The sequence below is a fragment of the Carcharodon carcharias genome, chromosome 11 (genome assembly GCF_017639515.1).
Source record: "Carcharodon carcharias isolate sCarCar2 chromosome 11, sCarCar2.pri, whole genome shotgun sequence".
Taxonomy (NCBI): Eukaryota; Metazoa; Chordata; class Chondrichthyes; order Lamniformes; family Lamnidae; genus Carcharodon; species Carcharodon carcharias.
In genome coordinates, this window is record NC_054477.1 from 39,180,480 (window position 1) to 39,203,157 (window position 22,678).

The 22,678-nt window shown below is 40.5% G+C and overlaps 1 protein-coding gene across 3 annotated transcripts in view; it reads left to right on the forward strand.

The window, feature by feature from the left end:
* sparta (spartin a) overlaps positions 1-22,149 on the forward strand; it is a 50,273-nt gene extending 28,124 nt beyond the window's left edge. For all 3 annotated transcript variants that reach the window (XM_041199446.1, XM_041199449.1, XM_041199447.1), the window contains exons 4-8: positions 1,393-1,522; positions 3,491-3,685; positions 6,387-6,545; positions 11,001-11,091; positions 20,773-22,149. In XM_041199446.1, coding sequence (XP_041055380.1) covers positions 1,393-1,522; positions 3,491-3,685; positions 6,387-6,545; positions 11,001-11,091; positions 20,773-20,962 — 765 coding nt within the window. In that variant the 3' untranslated portion in view covers positions 20,963-22,149. The remainder of the gene's footprint in view (positions 1-1,392; positions 1,523-3,490; positions 3,686-6,386; positions 6,546-11,000; positions 11,092-20,772) is intronic.
* Positions 22,150-22,678: the final 529 nt, after the last annotated feature.

Sequence of the window (22,678 nt, forward strand, 5' to 3'; positions counted from 1 at the left end):
CATTGAAACTTTACCACAGACCCAAATTTGTATGGCAGACTGCTAGTTCAGTCATAACCATACATACTATACTCTCACCAGGTCTATGACCTCATGGCAAAAGTCTGAAGTAATCAAATAAAATTTTTATACATTTGGGGTGATTGGTTGAAGCAATCACCTTAATGACGACTGAGCACCCAACTACTTGTAAGAAATGTGGATCATTTTACAATAAACACATCAAAACATTTTTACAATCTTAACTCTCCTGTGGACTTTAATAACAACAAAATAGAAAGGCCTATGATAAAGGGGGAAGGTTCCTGAACCTTTGTTGTTTTAATCCCTGGATGATGGGAATCTCTGATATTATGCTTTTGTATAGTGTTACGGACTGAGATGGGAGTGCACAGTTAATTCTAATCCCACTTCTCCTCTGATCATAATGATAGTTTAAATGTTTAATTCGTCCGCCAAACTGGCCAATTGTTACCGTTTGATACTGTTATTCCCAGCATTAATGACTCTAACCAGGCTTCTTTCAGTAAACACAAAATATTGATTTATTATAAAACAAACTACTTTTTTTAAAAAAAAATTGTAGTTTAGAAGTGTAATGATTTTCCCCTTTTTAAAAAAAAAAAGATATTCGAACTCCCATACACACACTCAAACACAACAGGACAAAACAAACAGTCCCCTAAAGAGGCTGAAGTATGGGAAAGTTTCTTTTAAAAGGATAATTCAAAGCGATCTTGATGCTCTTGATCTAACAGAATTCTGATCACAATAGATCTAAAAGTTCTTTCAGACTGATTCTTTGGTAAAACTGTCCTGATGACTCTTGCTTATCACAACTTTGCAGACTTTCAGAATACAAACAGATGATTTATTCTGATGAAATGCTTCTGAGGAAAGTCTAACCCACTTTAGACTGCATGTAACACAAAGGTGGGGCGCAGAGAGGGAGAGAATGTCTTGCAGCTTATATCTAAGGCACCCACAAACACATTCTGCCTGAGATATTTTTTAAAGACTAAGATGTTCAAAGAATATTTCTCTTAGGCCAGGTGTTTCTAAATAATCAGCAAGAGTCTTTAGCCTGGCAACAGCAGTTCTTTGTTAACTTGGATATACAAAGTATCTCTTTCCCCTCCAGTTGTTTTCTGCTGGACATCTATCTTGACCTGTGGTTTCTTGAAGAATGGCATTTTCACAGCCCCAAATTAATATTGCAGACCTTTTTAAAAATAACTCCGGAAGAAGGTCCAAAATTCAATGTTCTTTAAGTTCTCCAAAAACTGGTTCCTCACAATAGAACTGTATAATCCTGAAAGAAAACAAAGGGTTTGAATGGCAGTTTTTTGTGCTATGAAACTATTTGCATTTTACTAATTATTTATTTCTTAGGATCCAGAAGCTTCAGCTGGTGAAATTAATTTGAGCCAAACTGTTCCGATTCACCAAGAATCACAACCTAGTATCCAAGAGAATGTTCTACCAGAGTGGAGTGAAAAAATGGCCCGTGGAATTCTAACAGGTGAGCAGTTAATGTACATAAGTGAGAGAACTCTTAAGTTTAGAAAACATTAATTTCACTATCAGGAATGTACATGTATACAAGTAGATCTCCTGTGGGAATTACTCATGTATGCTTCAGGACCTGAAAAGTGATTTCTGATGTAATATCGGTTCACCCGTCAGAATAAGACAGATGAAAGTATTAGATCTGGCTGTTCATGAAAGAATTGGGCTTTGGTTATAGTTGTAATAATTAATTATTGTTTTGTAAAATTTAAGATACAAATAACGTTAATCCTCAATGGCCAAAACCACAAGTTATTTGTGTTCAAAAACATTGTTTCTGTTTGCCATCCTTATTGAAATTGTTGTATTTGTTAAATTACTGCAGCAAGGACTTATAGTCTACAATGGCCAGCACCATGAGCAATATGCTATTTGTCATGGTCTTGGCCTATTTGAGTTGAATTGATTCTGACCACAGTGTCTGACTTCAGCATCAAAGCAAAGTGCTTTTTAATTGGCTCCTTGGTTACATTAAAAAAACCTGCCTCATACTATGTCCTTAGTACACAATTTTCATTAGACCCATGCAATACCGAAAAAAAAATTCAATTTTATTTCTGCCTTTTTTTGTCCCTCATTCCCTGGCCAGATAAAATGCATTGAAACTGTCATTTTATGCAGGTTGTCAAAGTACACACTAGGTATTGTAGTTCCACAGGAGTAGCATGAAAAATACAGTTCCTTTAATGTATCTCTTCTTTCGTATATGCAGAACTTGTTAACAGGATCTTGCTAACTGTCTGGTCCTTTTCTACATTATGGGTTAAAATATGCAACTTGGATATTAAAGTGGTGAAAACTTAACTCCCAGATTGTATTTCTTCCCCATCAATTTGTCTACAGCTGCTGGAAATTCCCAGCATACAAAGTAAAATTTTCAAATTGAGCCCAAATCTGAAGGACAGACCAATGCAAGAGAAATATTTTGTAGACATTTAAACATTAAATTAGTAATTTTATAGGTGTTTGATTTTCATTTCTTTGTACAATGATAGAAATATTTTAACTATATGTTGGTATGAGTGAAGCAACATAACCAAAAATAGTGCAAAGAACTTAGTTATTGTGGTTTCAATTTATCATGGTTTGTGAAGACTCACAAGCACGTGATGCAGATTTGTCAGGAAGATGTTAAACGGGACCTATTTATGCAATGCTGTAAATTACCAATCTCACTCTTGTTTAATCCATCTAATTTTCTTTTAGTTAATCTAACAGATATTTGCTACAAATTTATTTTTTTTCTTTTGCTCTATGGACCTGTAATACTATTGAGGTGCATGACTTCTGTGAGAAGCAAGATTTTTAATGTGGATCTGCTTAAATATGCACACAACTGCCTAATTAGAAGTTGGAGAATGATGATGTCTTCAAGATGGAAAGGTGCATTGCCTTTATTGCAATGCACAAATCTATCTTTCTGAAAATATGCAGCTGTTGATGTCATGTGATTCTAGAGTTCTAACTATTCTGGTAACCACAATTCCCTTGCATCAGATGTTCAAATCTGCCTTCATATTCCCAGGTTGTGTAATTACTAATGGGGTTAATACTTGAATAGCTGTAACCCTTGAAATAATTTGTCTTCATCTTGGTGTTCACGTCCTTTCAGCTGCTATTTGATTTTTCTGAAATTACCTTCTTGGACTTATTTGACATTTGGCTGACAAAATATTTGGAGCTGTTGTGGTTCCAGCTGGATGAGTATGTAGAGCCTCATAATCAGACTGGAAATGTTTGGATACTGCTTTTGCATTCCTCATATTCATATGTAAATAATTAACTGATGATGAAGGAGGTTGCATTATCCACTTTCTGTAAGTGTCATAATTACTTTTGCATACTAAGAGTATTCTGGTTCACTCATGGACAATGCGAATGGGACATCTAATTTATAAAAATCTTTAAAACAAATTTTCAGGGGCCTCTTGGTTGAGCTGGGGTTTGGTTAAAGGAGCTGAATTCACTGGTAAAGCAATCCAGAAGGGAGCTTCTAAACTGAGAACGCATATTCAACCTGAAGATAAGCCTGCAACAGTCAGTCCAACAGTGGAAAAGGGTCTCAGTGTTGCAAGACAAGCAACTGGAGGGGCTGTAAAAGTCAGCCAATTCTTGGGTAAGCTAACAACCAATATCCTTTAACATTTACTTTTGGAAGGGATTTCATATGAAATTGAAAATAGTTAAATAGATGTTGACATTTGGAAGTTTCTTTTTTGACCAATTTTTTTTCAAGGATTTTTACTTTTTTGTATGTGTTTTTTGGTTAACTTGCAATCCAAATTGCTCATGTTTTAACATTTACTAGTTTCAGTAAAATTACTGCAACAAATAATGTGAACATCAAAAATGATACTTGCCTGTTTGCAATGCATTGCAAACACTTTTTCTTCTAGACAACTACATCTTGTTCATGTAACTTAAAACTTAGTTACAATTTTCTTGGTATGTTAAACTTTTGGCATGAAAATTTTAGTATAACAGTTGGGTAAAAATATTTGATTTGTTTGATTGTGAAAAGATGTCTGTCATGAGGATTAGATCGTGCAAGGAATAAAATCTTAGTGTAGCAGTTAAATTTGAGAAAATATGGTCAGAGCGGCTTGAGCACAGGAGGTCAGGGAGATAACCAAATTGAAGAGTTAGATTTTGAGGAACCTTTGGAGGCGAGGAGAGCAGTACTAGTGAGCATAGCATCCAGCAAACAAGCTATTCCAGAGCTGTCCATCACTAGTAAGGGATGTTTGTTTAAATGAAGATCTTGGTTTTAATTAGTTTGTTTTCCAGTATCCAGTTTAACACTGGCTCCATTTTATGTGGATACTTGAAATTGAAGCTGAAACTTAGAGCAGAGTTCTGGTAATTTTCAAAGTATTTTCCTTGCACTATGCATTTAATTTCCCCTCATTTTCTTGGAAACCATCTATCATGAAGATTCTGTTCACCAAATGCTTTTTGTGCTCTGCCTGCTATAAAGCAATATAGTTTGTAATACAATTTTGAATACTTAAATTATAAAATTAGATGCCGACCCAGGCCTAAATTGAAATAAAAACAAAAAACGCTGAAAATACTCAGCAGGTCTGGTAGCATCCATGAGGGGGAAAAAACTGTTTCTTTCTCCACAGGTGCTGCCTGACCTGATTATTTCCAGCATTTTCTTTCTTATTTCTGATTTCCTGCTTCTGTAGGATTTTGTTTCTCTTTTTGGGTTTAAATTGAGCTGCTCATTCTCAAGGGTTTTAGTATCACCCTACTTTTGAAACTAATAATGATTACTGTGTTGACCAATATGCACTGTCCAGTACTGTATTCCACAACTTTCAGAAAGGTAAAGTCTGTTGTGATCTTGTTCACTAAAATATTCTGCTTGTGATGCCCTAAGTGAACTCTTTCAAACAGAGCTGCCTTGCAGCAAGTCTAGTCAAAAAAATAACAGTTCCGCATGGACTTGTTATAATTTTAGAAATTTTAATCTGTCCTAAGGCACTTATGGTCTTCTGTGCCTTTAGAAAGTTGCTCAACCTCTGGGTTCTAGTGTCGCCTTTCATTAGAATTCATTATTTACAATGTTGAAGTCTTTGGCCAACACAAACATTAGCATTTCTTCACGAATCGTTGCTGTTTCCCGTTTGTCACTGATGCCTTCCAGTCCATAGATAGTAATGCAAGTGGGAACTGATTTTGGCTGATATACTGGTTTTGCAGACAAACTGGACCAAAGACTCATAGCAAAGAGCAACATCTTGCCCAGAGAATCTCTGAATATTGTCTTCAATACAGCCTATTGTCATAGTCACAATCTCTCTCTGCACAAGATGGTAGAAACCTATTTTGTGTCACTACAAAAAGCTGGTCTGTACTAATGGGGTTTAGTTTAATTTCTTTCTTCTGCACTTCTTTACAGGACTCTAACTAAAATTCTGTTGCCAATATACTGTTGAGTTAATTGTCTCTGCAAGCAGGTGCACTGAATTATGCTGATTGCAAGATTGAGGGGGACTGGGAACTAGGCATGAGGTAGGAAGGATTTGTAAACAGAGCTGGGGAGGGGTTGTTGGAGGGGTGTGGGGTAAGCAGAGCTGCAGAGATGGGAATATTGCTGAGGAGGGGATAACTCAAGTGCTGGGGAGGGGAGCTAGAATTATAAGAATACTAAAGAAAATATTTAAAAGACTTAATAGTCATTGAACTGAAGGCAGACCTCAAAGAGCATACCTTCAGCTCGAGGAATCAAAGGTGCTGAAATTGTGCTCGCCACTAGGCTTCCTTATCTGGCTGATTGGATCCATGCTACAGCTGGGAGAGCTGCTGCAGCCTACGAGAAAGGTAAAAGATGTAATTTTAAGCGCTGCAATTTTGCTGCTGACCGCAAGGTTGAAGCTATTTTGTAATAAATAGAATTGGTTGCTGATCTGTTGTAAACTACAGCAATGAGACATGGGTAGAGCCTCAAGAGAGGAATTAAATATGTAGGGAGTGTGCTAACTGCAGTTATTCTGTAAATGGGAAGAACCACCCAAGTGAAAAACCATGTTTTCCTAAAGTTTGGCCAGGGCTCCGTTCTAACAAAGAATTATCTTATGGCATCTATCAAATAACAACAATACAATGATGCGTGGGAAAGAAGAGAAGATCGCAGCTTCTGTTTGGGTTTGGTCCTTAATATTTGATCATGTACGATTGTATGTTCATACCCTAAATCAATGAGTTTTATATTTTTATGTAGGTTAGGCTGAAGTCTCTTGGTGTAAGTTTATTGAGTAGTTGCTTTTGTCTGAACCATAAGTTAAATTGAGAACTTTTAAAATTCTCAGTTGATGGACTTTGTGCTGTTGCTAGTACTGTTGGAAAAGAGCTGGCTCCACATGTAAAGAAACATGGAAGTAAACTGATTCCAGAAGCTATAAAGAAAGATAATAACTCAAAAGCCAACCTGGATGGAGCTCTGGTGGTGGCAGCAAGTGGAGTTCAAGGTACACATTGATCTATTTTGTTTCCATTAACTTCTGTAAGTAGTTACAAATGTCTGATGTAATGTCTCTTAAATTTTTAACTTTTTATTAAAATCACAGAAATAATCAAAAGGAACATTGCAATTTATACAATAGTTCAGATGGGCATTATTTGGATTAGTGAATAACTTTAATAACTGAACATAACATTAAAGAACAGAAAAAGGTCATTTGATCAACCAAGGATCTTACATTAATTAACCATACTACTTGCCTTCTCATTGCACCTCTTTCCCCTTCCAGAAATGCATCAAAATTTCTAAATCCTTAGAGATCATAGAAATTTACAGCATGGAAGGGGGCCATTCTTTCCATCATGTTCACACCATCCAATTAGTAACCACCCAGCCTAATCCCACTCACCATCTCTTGGTCTGTAGTCTTATAGGTTATGGCACTTCAAGTGCGTGTCACAGAATAGTTATATCCAAGTATTTTTTAATGTAATTAGGGTTTCTGCGTCCGTCTGAAAGGGTGGTCATGAGTTCCAGATTCCCACCACCACCTAATTGGGGAAAAAAAATTCCCTTGAATTCCTATTAAGCCTCTTATCTCTTAAGGGGGCATAGATTTGAGTCCTGCAACCAAGGGAATTGGGCCACCTTATCTACTCTATCTAGATTTTTCATAATTTTATACACTTCAGTTGGCTCTCTGTTTCAAAAAAAAACTAGTCTATCCAATCTTTCCTCATAACTAAAATATTCCAGTCCAGGCAACTTCCTTGTAAATCTCCTCTGTACCTTTTCTAGCGTAATTACATCTTTCCTATAATGACCAGAACAGCACCCAGTACTCTAGCTGTGGTTTAATTTGTGCTTTATACAGTTCCAGCATAACCTCCCAGTTCTTATTCTATGCTTCAGCTAATAAAGGCAAGTATACCATATATCTCCCTGACCACCTTTATTTCCCTGTCTGTCCACCTTCAGGGATCTGTGGATATGCACTCCAAGGTCCCTTTGTTCCTCTACACTTTAGTATTCTACTATTTATTATGTCTCCCCTTGCTTTTTTAGCTTTTTACAAATGCATTGCATCTCACTTCTCCAGATTGAACTTCATTTGCCTCTGTTTTACTGACTGGACCAATTATATAATCTTGTAATCTACAGCTTTCCATTATCAACCTCACAGCTAATTTTTGTATCATCTGAAAACTTCCTAATCATAGATTCTATGTACCACAAAAAGCAAGGGACTTACTAATGAGTCCTGCAGAACCCCATTTAGAAACACTGTTCCAGTCACAAAAAATCCCATCACCTATTACCTTCTGCTTCCTGTCTCTGAGCCAATTTTGGATCCAGCTCGCCATTTTGCCTTAGATTGTATCTGGATTGTTCGTTTCGAAACCTTCCCTGGTCTATAGCCTTGTTCTCTAGATGAAAATGCTTCATCTATTATGCTTAACTCCCTAATTTTGACTTCTGTCCCTGGGATTTGTACAATTTATCTTGATTGACTGTATAGAATTGAAAGGTATCAATCACCTTAGATCATCTGACAACCTCTTTTCCCAAAGACAAGCTGAAATTCCTTAATGTTTTCTGATAACTAGAATTGTTTTTTGCGCGTGTATTCTCAAGAGTAAACTATGCTCTATTTTGGTGATCAGAACTGCAGACAATTATCTAGATAAGGTTTCCTTGACTTAAGAACATAAGAAATAGGAACAGGAGTAGACCATTCAGCCCCTCAAGCCTGTTCTGCCATTCAGTAAGATCATGGCTGATCATCATCTTGTGTTTCAATTTCCACATTACCATCTAACCCCGATAACCTTAGATTCTTGTTAGGCAAGGGAATCAATCTACCTCTCCTTAAAAATATTTAATGACCCTGCCTCCACCACCTTCTGAGGCAGAGAATTCCTAAGTCTCTCAACCTTCAGAATAAATTTCTCCTCATCTCTGTCCTAAAAGGGCAGCCCCTAATTTTAAAACAGTGCCCCCTAGTTCTGGACTAACCCACAAGAGGAAACATCCTTTCAACATCCACCTTGTCAAGGCCATTCAGGATCTTGTACACTTCAGTCAAATCACCCTTCACTCTTCTAATAAACTCCAGTGGAAACAAGCCCAGTGTGTCCAACGTTTCCTTATAAGACAATCCACGCATAGGTATAAATCTAGTAAACCTCCTTTTGAACCGCCTCCAATGCATTTACATCTTTTCTTAAATAAGGAGATCAAAACTGCACACAGTATTCGAGGTGCGGTCTCACCAATGCCCTGTATAACTGAAGCATAACATCCTTACTTTTATGTTCAATCCCTCTCATAATAAAAGATAGCATTCCATTAGCCATCTTAATTACTTGCTGTACCTGCGTTCTAACTTTTTGTGACTTGTACTAGAACACCTAGATCTATCTGCACCTCAAATTATGCAGCCGTTCTCCATATAAGTAATATTCTGCTTTTTTGTTTGTCCTGCTGAAATGAACAATTTTACATTTTCCCATATGAAATTCCATTTGCCAGATTTTTGCCCATTCACTCAACCTATGTCCATCTGCAACCTCCTCATGTCCTCATCACAACATACTTTCCTACCTATCTTTGTCATCTGCAAATTTAGCTGTCAAGTCTTCACTCCCCTCATCTAAGTCATTGATGTCAATGGTGAAAAGTTGAGGCCCCAGTACAGACCCCTGTAGGACTCCTCTCGTCACATCTTGCCAATCAGAAAAAGGCCCATTTATGCATACTCTCTGCTTTCTGCCAGGCAGCCAATCTTCTATCCGTGCTAATATGTTACCCACTACACCATGTGCTTTTATTTTCCATAATAATCTTTGTGGCACCTTATCAAATTCCTTCTGGAAATCCAAGTACAGTACGTCTACTACAAGCTCCTATTTATCCACTGCGCATATTACTCCTTCAAAAAAAACTCCAATAAATGGTTAAACATGATTTTCCTTTCACAAAACCATGCTGAGTCTTCCCGATTGCCTTGAACTCTTCTAAGTGCCCAGCTATAACCTCCTTAATGATCGATTCTAATACCTTACTCATGACAGACATCAAGCTAACTGGCCTATAGTTTCTTGTTTTCTGCTCCTTCCTTTCTTGAATGGAAGAGCTATATTTGCTACTTTCCAATCTGATGGAACCTTTCCAGAATCTAGCGAATTTTGGAAAATTAACACCAGCGCATCAATTAACTCATTAGCCACCTCTTTAAGATCCTAGGATGTAGCCCATTGGGACCTGGAGACTCGCCAGTCTGCAGCTCCATCAATTTGCTCAGTACTATTTCCCTGGTGATTTCAATTTCACCAAATTCCTTTCTCTCATCTGCCCTGCCACTCATCTTTGCAGAGTTTTATGCTTTTTCCTTAAGTTTGATGCTTTCCTTAACATCTTTATTTAACCCCGGATGGTGGGTGTTCCCCTTAGAATTTTTCTTTAGTAGGAATGTACTTATTCTGAATACTCTGAAATATCCCCTTAAATGTTTGCCACTGCTGTTCTATTGACCTATCCTCTGGCCTGGTTTCTCAGTTCACCTCAGCTAGCTCAGCTTTCGTCCTCGCATAGTTGCCCTTATTTAAGTTTAAGATAATCTTAGATGTTTAAGCAGGACAAATAAGGAACAGTGCAGCCAGATTTAGAAGGATTTAGATTTAATTGGATAACTGGGCTAGTAGGTGGCAATGCAGATAAATGTAATGTAATTTGGAAGCAGAAACCCCTCCAAAAGGAAAGAGCATGAGTTAATTGGAAGCGTTACCACATAAGAACAGGAGCAGGCTAGTCAACCCCTTGATCCAGTTGCATCATTCAGTGAAATCATAGCTAATTTGTATCCTAACTCCATTTATCCGCCTTGGCTCCATAAGCTTTTATCACCCTTGACTAGCAAAAATCCTCTGATTTCAGCTTTAAAATTATTCATTGAGCTAGCATCTGTTACTGCTTTTCTGTATGAGATACATCAAAATTTCTTCCACCCTTCTGTATAAAGATGTTTCCTCATTCAACTATTACTACCAAGATTATTGATCTAGCTTTTTAATTCTGTTTCTCTAACCGGGCTTCCCATTTTAACCTCTCTCAGCTGCAACTTGTTCAGAATGCTACTTAAGAGTTTCTTGCTCATTGAAACTTATGCATTTCCAAGGTCCTTGTCAGGCTTTACTTATTTCTACAAACCAACTTCAAAATCTTTGTCCTTGCCTTCAAGTGTCAGTGCTGTCTTTTCTCCATTCTACGTTGGTGATCTCTCTCACCTTCTAATATTGGTCTGTTTCTCATTTTCTATTCTTACTCGACCATTGGTAGAGCTATGGTATTCAAGCAGTCTCAGACAAAATTAACTTTAAGTTGAGGACCAAGCCAAATCATTGATTGTGATTCGATAGGTGAATAATTAATGATGTTGCAACTGATTGGTTTTAATTTTCAGGATTTGCAACTGTCTGGAATGGTTTAGAGCGTGCAGCGAAGTGCATTGCCAAGAATGTTGCAGCAGAGACTGTACACACTGTGAAACATAAGTAAGTAGCTTTTTATTTAAAGCAGAATTTATTAGAAATTCAGGTTACAAAAACAGTACATAATTTGTTCATGACTGCGTTTTATACTTTCAGATACAGAAACACGACAACTTGCATTTCAAAAATGAAATAAATTGGTTCAAACAGCTTAATATTTGAAATTAATTGCTTTAAATAAGCTTTCTCTTTTTGGCGTAATGCATCAAGATCAGTTTTTGGTGAATCATTTTAGGTTACTTCATACTGACTGATTTATTTGATTTTTTCCAATATCCTATCAATACAAACATGGTTCTCTTTCCTTTGATCCGTATTCTGTAGGAATTCAGTCCAACCATTAGGTAATCTAATTTAATTTCTCATTTAATAACGATGAACCGAATTCCAGTTTCCCATTGACCTAATTTCTGCTGCCAACAGTATAAACTTGTGTGTTTAGTGTATTTCTGCCATTTGGTCTCTTCCCCCATCATTGGTATTTGTACTCTATTTTCTCAGAAGTTTGGAGGCGGGGGTAATCAAGTGTCTTCTATTTTTATTTGACCACTATTGCCATGCTCAGTTTAGCATTCTTATTCCAGATCAGGTTACTGCCAACTAAAAAATCTCACCAGCATGATGGTCTTTTATTATGGATAAAGGCTAGCACTGACTTGTGTGATACTGAGTTTTACAGACCAGAATTATCCAACGTTTCATCCCTGTGTTGCGTTACTTAATCTCACCCTGGACAGCATGGCAATGCTGCGGCTATCCTTAATAATACTTGGCAAGAGAGGAGGAAAAAAAAATCGGTTGTGGTATCTGCTCCTTGCCAGAAATCGGTGATCTCGCAAGGGAGCATTCATGCTCTGCTCTTTGGAAGTACCTTTACATGGCTCCATTCCTACGTATCCAAACTTAGCCAGGGTATCTTCAGTAATGGTGTATTTTCCTACACTGTAATTATTAGAATCTGTTTAGAATTATACATTGTCAGAGTGGGCAAATTAACACTTGGGCTCTCTATTAGAAGTTCAGCAACAAACAACTGCAAGCATTGTCCATTTACTTAAAGGGATTCCCATCTAACCACCTAGAAAGACCATGACTCTGCATGTGGGGATAATGCTGTAAGAACTTGTGCAATGCAGAGCTCTTGAAAATGGGGAACTCCCAGACCCACTGTTTTCTATTTTTATAGTTCAGAAATACATTATAATCATTTTATCTTCTTAGGCTGTAGTTTTCTTTCCCGGTCTGATCTTGGTTTAGAGTCAGATAAAAAAAAAATCTATTGCTGGGTTTGCACTCAGTCTCCTGTCTATCATTCCATTCTATTCTCTTTCCTCAGGTCAGTTGTTCTCTACCCCTCTAATATTCAGTATTCTACATTCATCCTTATTGTAACAGATAAGTCAACTATTCTAATCCAAACTGTAGTTATAGACTTCTGGCCTCCTTTCCATTCTGTATCTAGCTCAACTGTGGTATATAGAGTCTCCTAGCAACCCCCTCTGCACTTTGTGATCATATCTCTATTATATCCTACAGTAACTTCCAAGAGTTCCCTGGGATATATTATTAAAATGATATACTGTCCCTCAATCATGACTGCTGCAGGCATGTGGTTAGCTTTCACATGTATACTAGTGATGCCCAGTGCTAGCCTGTAACTGGGTAATCTACATGGATTTTGTCATGGGCTGACCTTGCTATTTCATTTACCACCTAATTGATGTAATCATGTCCAAAGTTACTGTGCTCCCAGCCAGAAGGTTGGATCACCTGATCTGCTGCAATTTCTCCCTGAATAGATGACAAACATAAGACATAACCCATTCTGAATGCACTGCAGTTTGACTAGCTTCTTAAATACTTGGTCACTCCTTGTTATTGGAAGAATGCTTCTGGAAACAATGCTTTTTAAAATTCAGATGTTGATGTAAGGAGAGTTTTTTTTTGCCTTTCCCTAAACCCTTAGTGTGGTTGTCTAGCTACACTTTCTTCACTCCTCTTTAGAAGATCCCCATTGGCAGCCAAATCCTTGAAATTGTGGTGCCTTAACTTGCAAATATTCCACATGCATCTATTGTGCTCAAAGCCAACTCAATTTTTTCATCTGAAACCATAATGCCTCTAACCTTTGCAGAAGTCACTGATGGTAACCAATAATATTGGACTGGCCAAGCCTGACTAATCTTAATGTTCATTGCCCACACCCCGCCAACTAATGACATTGAAAGACCTTCTACTATCAATCCGTTACAATCAAAAGTTGTACTCTGGTGAATCAATCCCTGCTTCTGTCATTCCCGCATAATTCAGATATTGCAGCCAAACGTCTGTCACTGTTGTATCTCTTTTTTTTATCCTAATGTGAGTAACTTTGCCCTTCACAATAATCCTTCAAAAGAAAGAGCTGTAGTATCTTGAAGGAACATCCAACTTATGATCTACTGGACTGTGTTGAAGGATTTCTGAAAGATGAGCAAAGGTTGGCCATATGTTCACTTTGTCATATTTAAAATGCCTAACTTTGCTTTGCTCAATCTTCTATGTGATCTGATTTTATACACACTTCATGCGGGCTGAACTCACCAAGAGACTCATTGCAGGGTATCTGATTTCCCACATACATGATGGTTCAATGGGATTTGTATGGCCATAATGACTGACATTTGTTTAGCTGCTTACAATCAAGTTGCAATATTTTAAAATCGTCTGGAACACTCTCCTAAATATTGCAACATTAAGGACCAAGATCCTGGTATTGTAGTCTATTATAATTTCACTCCATACCCAAATCTTCCAACTATCTCTAAGCAGGTGTTAAATCATATGTATCAATGGAGGTATCTTTTGCAACATTGTAGTTCACCCCTGCTCCTGATTGACACAAAAATCCAGTGAGTGCTTTGTTTCATAATATCTATGAATGATAATGTGCCCATGTCATTGGCCCATTTATGTAAATTCACGTCTGAATAAACTATCAATGTCCTCTTTTTGAAATTTGCAATTACTTTGTAAAGTTGTTAAATCCAATTTTGTTCCTGATCTTAGTGACTGAACTCGTCTGTGCATTTCTCTGCCAGTTGAAGGGCTTCTTCACTTTCTCAAACCTTAATATGCACTGTTCCCCTCACTCACCGAGCCAGGTAATACAGCTGAAAGGTGATCAAATTAGTGGGGCAATAGCTAGATGTTGCACATTGCAGTACACAACTGACTTGGCAGGGGAGAGACCTTCATCGCGTTTCTGCCAGGGAAAGAGCAATGGCTATAACCAGTCGAACTCCTTACCATGGGGTACCTAACACCATCCGAGTCATGGTGAAGGGCAGCGATCAAGGAACAGGAACGGATAGGACCTTCTTCACCAAGAGGATCCTATTCAAGCTGTGTGGTTTTGAGGCTGCGGAGATCTACTGCCTACAGGATTTCCCCAGTGCTGGATTTTTTGATGTGACTTTCAAGCAAGTGGCAGCTTGTGTCAAACTCCTTAAGGTGTTTGAGGAAAAGAAAGACCTGCCAGAAATGAAGATCCTGACAGTGGTGCCGCTCTTTGCTCTGCCGTTGCAACGAGAACAGGTTGCGACGGTGCATCTGTACAACCCCTTCGTCCCTGTTGCTGACGTGCTCACCTTCCTTACCAGGTACTTCGATAAGATTGGGAGCTGCACCGCAGTTAGAGATGATTTGGGTATCTGGACATGTAAACGCCAGGTTAAGATAACGCTCAAGACCGACGGTAAGGGAGCCGTCTTCCACCCCCCTTCCAGATTTGCTATCGGGGGAAGCTGTGGCTACCTTGTTTACGCTGGGCAACCCAAACTTTGTCGCTCATGAGGCAAGTCTGGTCATGTGGCGGCCAACTGCAGCGCCATCCTCTGCAAGAACTGCAAACAGGAAGGGCACCAGACAAAAGACTGTAAACAAGCTAAGTGCTGCAACCTGTGTGGCGAGGCAAGTCACCTCTACAAGACCTGCCCCAAACGTTGCCTCACTTATGCACAGGCAGCCAAAGCCAACGAGGGGGAAGCAGAAGAAATGCCTCGTGTCACTCCAACTACCAAGGCCCCCAGGGAGAACAACGGGACAAAGGAGGACACAGAGAGACAAGGTGGAGGAAAAGATTGGGGCAACAGACGGCCAACCAACAGCACGGCCCCCTGAACCTCCCATTCCTCAGGAGAGCGAATCAACGGAGGAGGAGGAGGCAGCAGTGGTAAAGCAGCAGGGGGAGTGGCAGCTGGTGAAGAGAGCCAAAAGGAAGAAGGGACTAAAAAGAAACCAAGCCACTTCCCAGACAAGAGTCAAGAGGCGTCTCCTATCCGACACGGATAACAAGAGCAGCAGCTCTTCGGACAAAGAAGTGCCAGGGCGGCGCCAACAGAAGAAGCGGCAAAATGCTAGGGAGTTGGAAGACAACTCCAGAAGCTCCAGAACATTGGAGACAATGAGGAGACCAGCGCACCCCAACTTTGCCCACAACCCGAAGAGGCCAGTGTACCACAACTCCAGGAATCTGGGAACAGTGAGGCACTCAGCGCACCCCAGCTCAGGGAAGCCGGGAGCAGCAACGCCCCAGAGGGGGAGAGGATTGGAGAAGCTTCTCCAACAGAGGACATTTCAAACCCCGCTCTCTGCACGGACCCCCAGATGCCACCTGAGCAGAACACTGCCAATGGGGAGGTTCAGGACGCCTTCCTCAGCCCATCCAAAGTGAAGCAATTTGAGCACACTACGGGCATGAAGGAGCAGACCAAAGGTCTGGGACTCTCAGAGACAACAGGTTTGGTAAGCGCCTAACTGCTTTAAAATGGGTGTAAAGCTTGTATCCATAAATGTGCGTAGCATTAAATCTACTACGCGATGTGTTGTGACCTTGGACTACCTTGCCAAGGTCAAAGCTGACCTGTTGTTTCTGCAGGAGTGTACGATACTGCACCTCAGCTCCTACAGGCAATGGTCACGATGGTGGTCCCATGGGCCATCGATCTGTTCGCGAGGAAACGACTCTCGTTCCTCCAGCCTGGGTATTCTGCTGCAGGGAGGCAACTTCACCGTCTCCCAGGTTAAGGAGATGGTGGGCGGGTGCCTCCTCGTAGCAGACGTAATGTACAAGAATGCTCCACTCCGGTTAATTAACGTCTTCGCCCTGTCACAAGGGGCTGAGCGGCTGGAGCTTTTTCAGCAGCTCCCACTGCTGCTGGCAACCTCCAGGCCGGTCATTCTGGGTGGTGACTTCAACTGCATCATCGATGCGGCTGGATGATCCGGCAGGGCCGACAGCAGATTGGACGCTACGTCCAGATTCCTGATGGAAACAGTAAAGGATGCCAAGCTGCATGACGTCTTCAGCTACCCTGCAGACGGAGCGCAGTGTAGATACACCTGGTCGCGGCCTGACGGGTCCGTCTGTTCCAGGATAGATTTCCTGTTTGTGTCCCGTGCATTCGCAGTCAGATCCACCGACGTCAAGCCGGTGTTCTTCTCTGACCACTGCCTCCTACTGGCTGACTGTCACTTAGAGGAAGACCAGAGGGTTGGCAGGGGGGGCATGGAAGCTAAACGTGAAACTGCTGACCCCAGAGAACATTGAGGAGCTCAAGAGGGATTACAAAGGTTGGAGAACCATGAAACCCCACTTTGAGTCACTGACACACTGGTGGGAAGCGATCAAGGGAAACATCAAGAGGTTTTTCATCCTCAAAGGCACCCAGAAAGCTAGAAAGGATCAGAGGGAAATGTCCCGACTCCAGAAAAACATGCAGAATCTGCTCCGGCTGCACTCGATGGGGGTCGATGTCAAGGAGGAGCTCCAAGAGGTGAAGAGCCAGCAAGCCTCGCTCTTTGCCTCGGAGGCCTCCAAGATCATCTTCCGTTCCAGAGTCCGCTTCGTGGAGCAGGATGAGACATGCTCACGTTTCTTCTTCCAAAAGGAACACACAGAGAGCTCTGTGATCAGCAGCCTGAAGGAAGAAGATGGCTCAGTAAAGTCATCACAGTCCGACATTTTGAGGATCAGCAAATCCTTTTATGCCGGATTGTATGACATGAAGCCCACAGACAGCACGGCCTCCCAGTCCTTCCTGTCCTCTATCACGGAAGTCTTAGAAGACAGTACACGGGAGAGTCTGGACAAAGCGCTAACTCCTGACGAACTGACTGAGGCCCTTGAGTCCTTCGAAAAGAGTAAAACTCCCGGAAGCGACGGTTTGAGAAAGTGAAGAAGCCCTTCAACTGGCAGAGAAATGCACAGACGAGTTCAGTCACTAAGATCAGGAACAAAATTGGATTTAACAACTTTACAAAGTAATTGCAAATTTCAAAAAGAGGACATTGATAGTTTATTCAGACGTGAATTTACATAAATGGGCCAATGACATGGGCACATTATCATTCATAGATATTATGAAACAAAGCACTCACTGGATTTTTGTGTCAATCAGGAGCAGGGGTGAACTACAATGTTGCAAAAGATACCTCCATTGATACATATGATTTAACACCTGCTTAGAGATAGTTGGAAGATTTGGGTATGGAGTGAAATTATAATAGACTACAATACCAGGATCTTGGTCCTTAATGTTGCAATATTTAGGAGAGTGTTCCAGACGATTTTAAAATATTGCAACTTGATTGTAAGCAGCTAAACAAATGTCAGTCATTATGGCCATACAAATCCCATTGAACCATCATGTATGTGGGAAATCAGATACCCTGCAATGAGTCTCTTGGTGAGTTCAGCCCGCATGAAGTGTGTATAAAATCAGATCACATAGAAGATTGAGCAAAGCAAAGTTAGGCATTTTAAATATGACAAAGTGAACATATGGCCAACCTTTGCTCATCTTTCAGAAATCCTTCAACACAGTCCAGTAGATCATAAGTTGGATGTTCCTTCAAGATACTACAGCTCTTTCTTTTGAAGGATTATTGTGAAGGGCAAAGTTACTCACATTAGGATAAAAAAAAGAGATACAACAGTGACAGACGTTTGGCTGCAATATCTGAATTATGCGGGAATGACAGAAGCAGGGATTGATTCACCAGAGTACAACTTTTGACGGTGGAGTTGTATTCGGCTCTGTGGGACTGGATCGGCCCGGACCTGCTAGAAGTGTACGAGAGTATGCTCCTGGCTGGCAGTATGTCAGAATCCATGAGGAAAGGCATTATCACCCTCATCTACAAGCACAAGAGGGAAAGGGAGGAAATTAGAAATTGACGATCCATTTCATTGTTGAATGTGGACTATAAGATTCTGTCCAAGGTCATTGCCAATCGGGTCAAATCCGCTCTGGAATTGGTGATTTACCCTGACCAGACCTGCACTGTGCCGGGCAGGAAGATCTCTGACAGCCTCGTGCTGCTCAGGGATACGATTGCCTATGTACAGGACAGGGGTGTGGATACCTGCCTCATCAGCCTGGATCAGGAGAAGGCCTTTGACAGAATATTGCACACCTATATGGTGGATGTGCTGTCCAAAATGGGGTTTGGGGAGGGAATTCGCAATTGGATCCAACTGCTCTACACTAACATCAGTAGTGCAGTCTCTATCAATGGGTGGGAATCAGATAGCTTTCCTATTAAATCTGGAGTCAGGCAGGGCTGCCTTCTCTCGCCTGTTCTTTTTGTGTGTTGCATAGAACCCTTTGCTGAGTCTATTAGGAAGGATCCGGGCATAAGAGGAGTGACTATCCCAGGCAGTGGAGGCACTCAGGTCAAAGTCTCCCTGTACGTGGATGATGTCACCATTTTCTGCTCGGATCCGCTGTCGGTGCACAGACTTATCCACATCTGCGACCAGTTCAAACTGGCCTTGGGAGCCAAGGTAAATCGTGGGAAGAGCGAGGCCATGTTCTTTGGGAACTGGGTTGACCAATCCTTTGTCCCCTTCACTGTCAGGGCTGACGGCCTGAAGGTGCTGGGGATATGGTTTGGAGGGACCAGGGCACGCGTTAGAAACTGGAAGGAGCGAGTGTCTATGGTGAAAAGGAAACTGGGCATGTGGGAGCGACGCTGTTGCTGTACGTGGCGCAGGTCTGGCCCATTCCACACTCCTGTGTGGTGGCGATCACCCGAGCCATCTTCCGCTTTATCTGGAGGTCGAAAATGGATCATGTCCGCAGGGACACTATGTACCAGCCTCTAGATAAAGGGGGAAAAAACGTGCCCAACATCGCCCTCATACTGATGACCACCTTTGTGTGTGGCTGCATCAAGCTGTGCGTAGACCCTCAGTATGCAAACACCAAGTGTCACTACATGCTGAGGTTCTACCTGTCCCCAGTGTTACGAAGGATGGGTCTGGCCACGCTGCCGCGGAACGCTCCAAGTAGTTGGACCGTGCCATACCACCGGTCCCTCATGGGAAAATTTATGCAGAGAAACACCTTTGACCACAAGTCCATCAGGCAGTGGTCGGCACATAACGTCTTGAAGGCCCTGAGGGAAAAGGAGAGGGTGGATCCTGTGGGATGGTTCCCTGAGCAGACTGACAGTCATTTGGCAGAATGCCTCATCGCCAGAACTTTCCAACAAGCACCAAGACGTAGCTTGGCTGGTGGTGAGAAAGGCCCTCCCTGTAAGATCCTTCCTACATGCCAGGAGTCTCACCCCCTCTGCACGTTGCCCTCGAGGTGGCTGTGGTGGGGAAGAGACCGTTGTTCACCTCCTTGTAGATTGTGTCTTTGCGAAGAAGGTCTGGAGAGAGATGCAGTGGTTTCTGTCGAGGTTCATCCTGAGCAGTTCTGTGACAGAGGACTCTGTGCTCTACGGGCTGTTCCCAGGGACACACACCGAGACAAACATCAACTGCAGCTGGAGGATCATCAACTCGGTGAAAGACGCTCTTTGGTCTGCCCGAAACTTGTTAGTTTTCCAGCGCAAAGAGTTGTCCCCGACCGAGTGTTGCAGACTGGCACATTCCAAGGTCCAGGACTACGTGCTGAGGGACACAGTTAAGCTTGGGGCAGCTGCCACAAAGGCACAATGGGGAAGGGTCGCTGCCTAAGACCTTTCTGCCATAGTACACTGAGGGGCTGGGAACTGTAAAGAGCCCCTCAGGCTGTACAGCTTAAAATGAATGTCTGCCAATGATTGTAATATTCATTTTGTACTGATACACCTTGTGATTCATGTTGTAAAAGTTGAACCTGATTGTATTTTTGTAATGGTGATATTGAAATGGTTCAAAATGTTTTTGAAGATTTATGAATAAAGTATATTTTTGCAAAAGAAAAAATTGCAGTACACAACTGAGTTGAGTTGAAACAGTGTGTAGCAAAGATTTAGTTTGCATTGTAAAATAGAGCAAAGTTTTTACACACATTTAAAATGAATATTGCCCTTCAGGATGGAAGCCAGCCTCTTAACTTAACAATACCCAATCCTTCACTCTTTTCGCTGCAGCCTGGTGAGCTTACTTAGACTTTTGTCTATATCGTTTGAAATGGTCAACATTTTGTTACTTGTAACGTGCTGGGGTACAGGACCATTGTCTTTGTGCTAATGGACTTACAATCTGGGGATGAACTCAAATCTAGGTGGGACCTATTTCCAGAAAAAGATGAGTGAAGGAAAGAGAACCCTAAAGTTTGAATAAAATTCTGCATAAAGTGCACACCTTGGCTTTTTTCTGTCTGCTCTGCTTCTTTGAAATGATTAAAATGCTCCTTTCTGATAAAGGTATGGCTCTGCTGCTGGGAAAGCTACAGACAATGCTGTGAACTCTGCCATCAATGTTGGTGTGACAGCTTTTAACATTGATAATCTGGGTATCAAGGCTGTGGCACGACGCACTGCAAAGGAAACTGGAAATGCTATTCTAGTTGACTACAAATTACAAGAAAAACTGGAGAAACAAGAAAAAGAATAATTTCAGCTTTGAAAAGACCTTTAAGAATTTGGAACTTTAATTGTTAACATGTAACTGAACAAATGCTATATGAATGTTATGTTTTTCAGAATTCCATTTTCAACTAACAAGCAGCAGTTTATCTTGCAGAATTAAGAATTTATTGCACTGGCAAATATGCCTAATTGATTTTGTAACTATTTAGGCTTTATTTTCAAATATTGGGATGGACCTTAATGTACTAATAATACAGCACTTTCACACTTTAATTGTGCAGAGTAATGAGTTTAAAAAAATTTTTTGGCACTGCAGATCTTTGGGTGTTTTCTTCATCTCCACCCTTCAAATTTCTGTAGTTCTGCCTCAGTCACAGCTTTATAACCTGCATAAATTGGTTGTAAATCATATTTGTAATAGCACACCAGATCATTATATAAAAAAGAGAATTTCATTGGATATCTCCTTTGTGCAGTGCAATGTTAAATATAATACTTAAACTGCGAAAGAGTGTCCAATGTCCATTTTTAAATGGAAATTGATGCATCAATTTTGGGAAGGGTGGGGGGAGGGGGTTGAAGTTTAAAAGCAAGCTGCCCCTGGTTATGGATATAAACAATTTGAAGCTTTTTATTTTGGATGCAAGCTATTTTCCCTCATTTGGGTTTTTTAAATATAGTTGGGCACTGGACAGTGTGCTGAAGATTGGCACATTCTTCCAAGTTGGAGCAGTAGTAGAGGAAAATTAATTAATTTATATTTGATGCAAATTAAAACTTGCAGTATTGTGTAACGTTAATTGGGCCAGGTAATACATCTAAAAGGTGATCAAATTAGTGGGGCAATATCTAGATGATGTACATTGCAATACACAACTGAGTTGAGTTGAAAGTGGGCAGCAAAGTACAGATAAGAATACAGTACCTAATTTATGGACTGCAATGATTTAGTCTGCATTGTAAAACAAAGCAAGAAGTTGTTACACCTAAAATGAATATTGCCCTTCAGGATGGAATACCAGTGGCCAAAAACACTTGAGAGGCAAAAGGTATTAAGTTTCAGGCTAGTTTGAGCTGGTGTGTGCAATTTTTGGAAGCTTCAAATACTAATCTTTAATGGAAGAACTTTAAAAAGTTCATGTTCTGATTTGCAATCAGTAACCTACAATTGTAAAATGGTTCTGAAATAAACACATTTGTTAACATCTGAAATATTTTTTGTTCTGGGAATTCACCTAGAAAGGATGAAGTCTGAACAAGTTTGTTTCTATCCCAAGGATACTGATTAAACTAGAAAGCTTGTAGCATTAATTTTTACATGAATTTAAAGTAATAAGGTATTCAGCTCCCTTTCCCTCAATTAACAATGCCTTAGTTTTAATCCACCTAGATTTTGTATAATTCTATTAAAATGATAACTGGCTTATTAGTTTGTAAATAAAGGCAAATTGAGTGGTTGCTTTTTGTGGAGTTTATATAAAATGCAGAAAGCATTGACCAATATATTTATAGAAAAGCTAGTTACATTCTACTGAAAACCCTACTTTGAAAGAACTTAAAATCTGCCCTTTAGCTTTTTTTTGTAGACCAGCATCAACCAACCCGGGGTCAGACCATATTATTTGACAATTCCTTAGTATGAAGTTGGCTATTTTTTTTCCTTTTACCTTGCTTGATAAAAGTTTCACAACATTATTTCTTCTTTCATAACTCTCCCCTGCATGACCAAACCTCCCCAGAG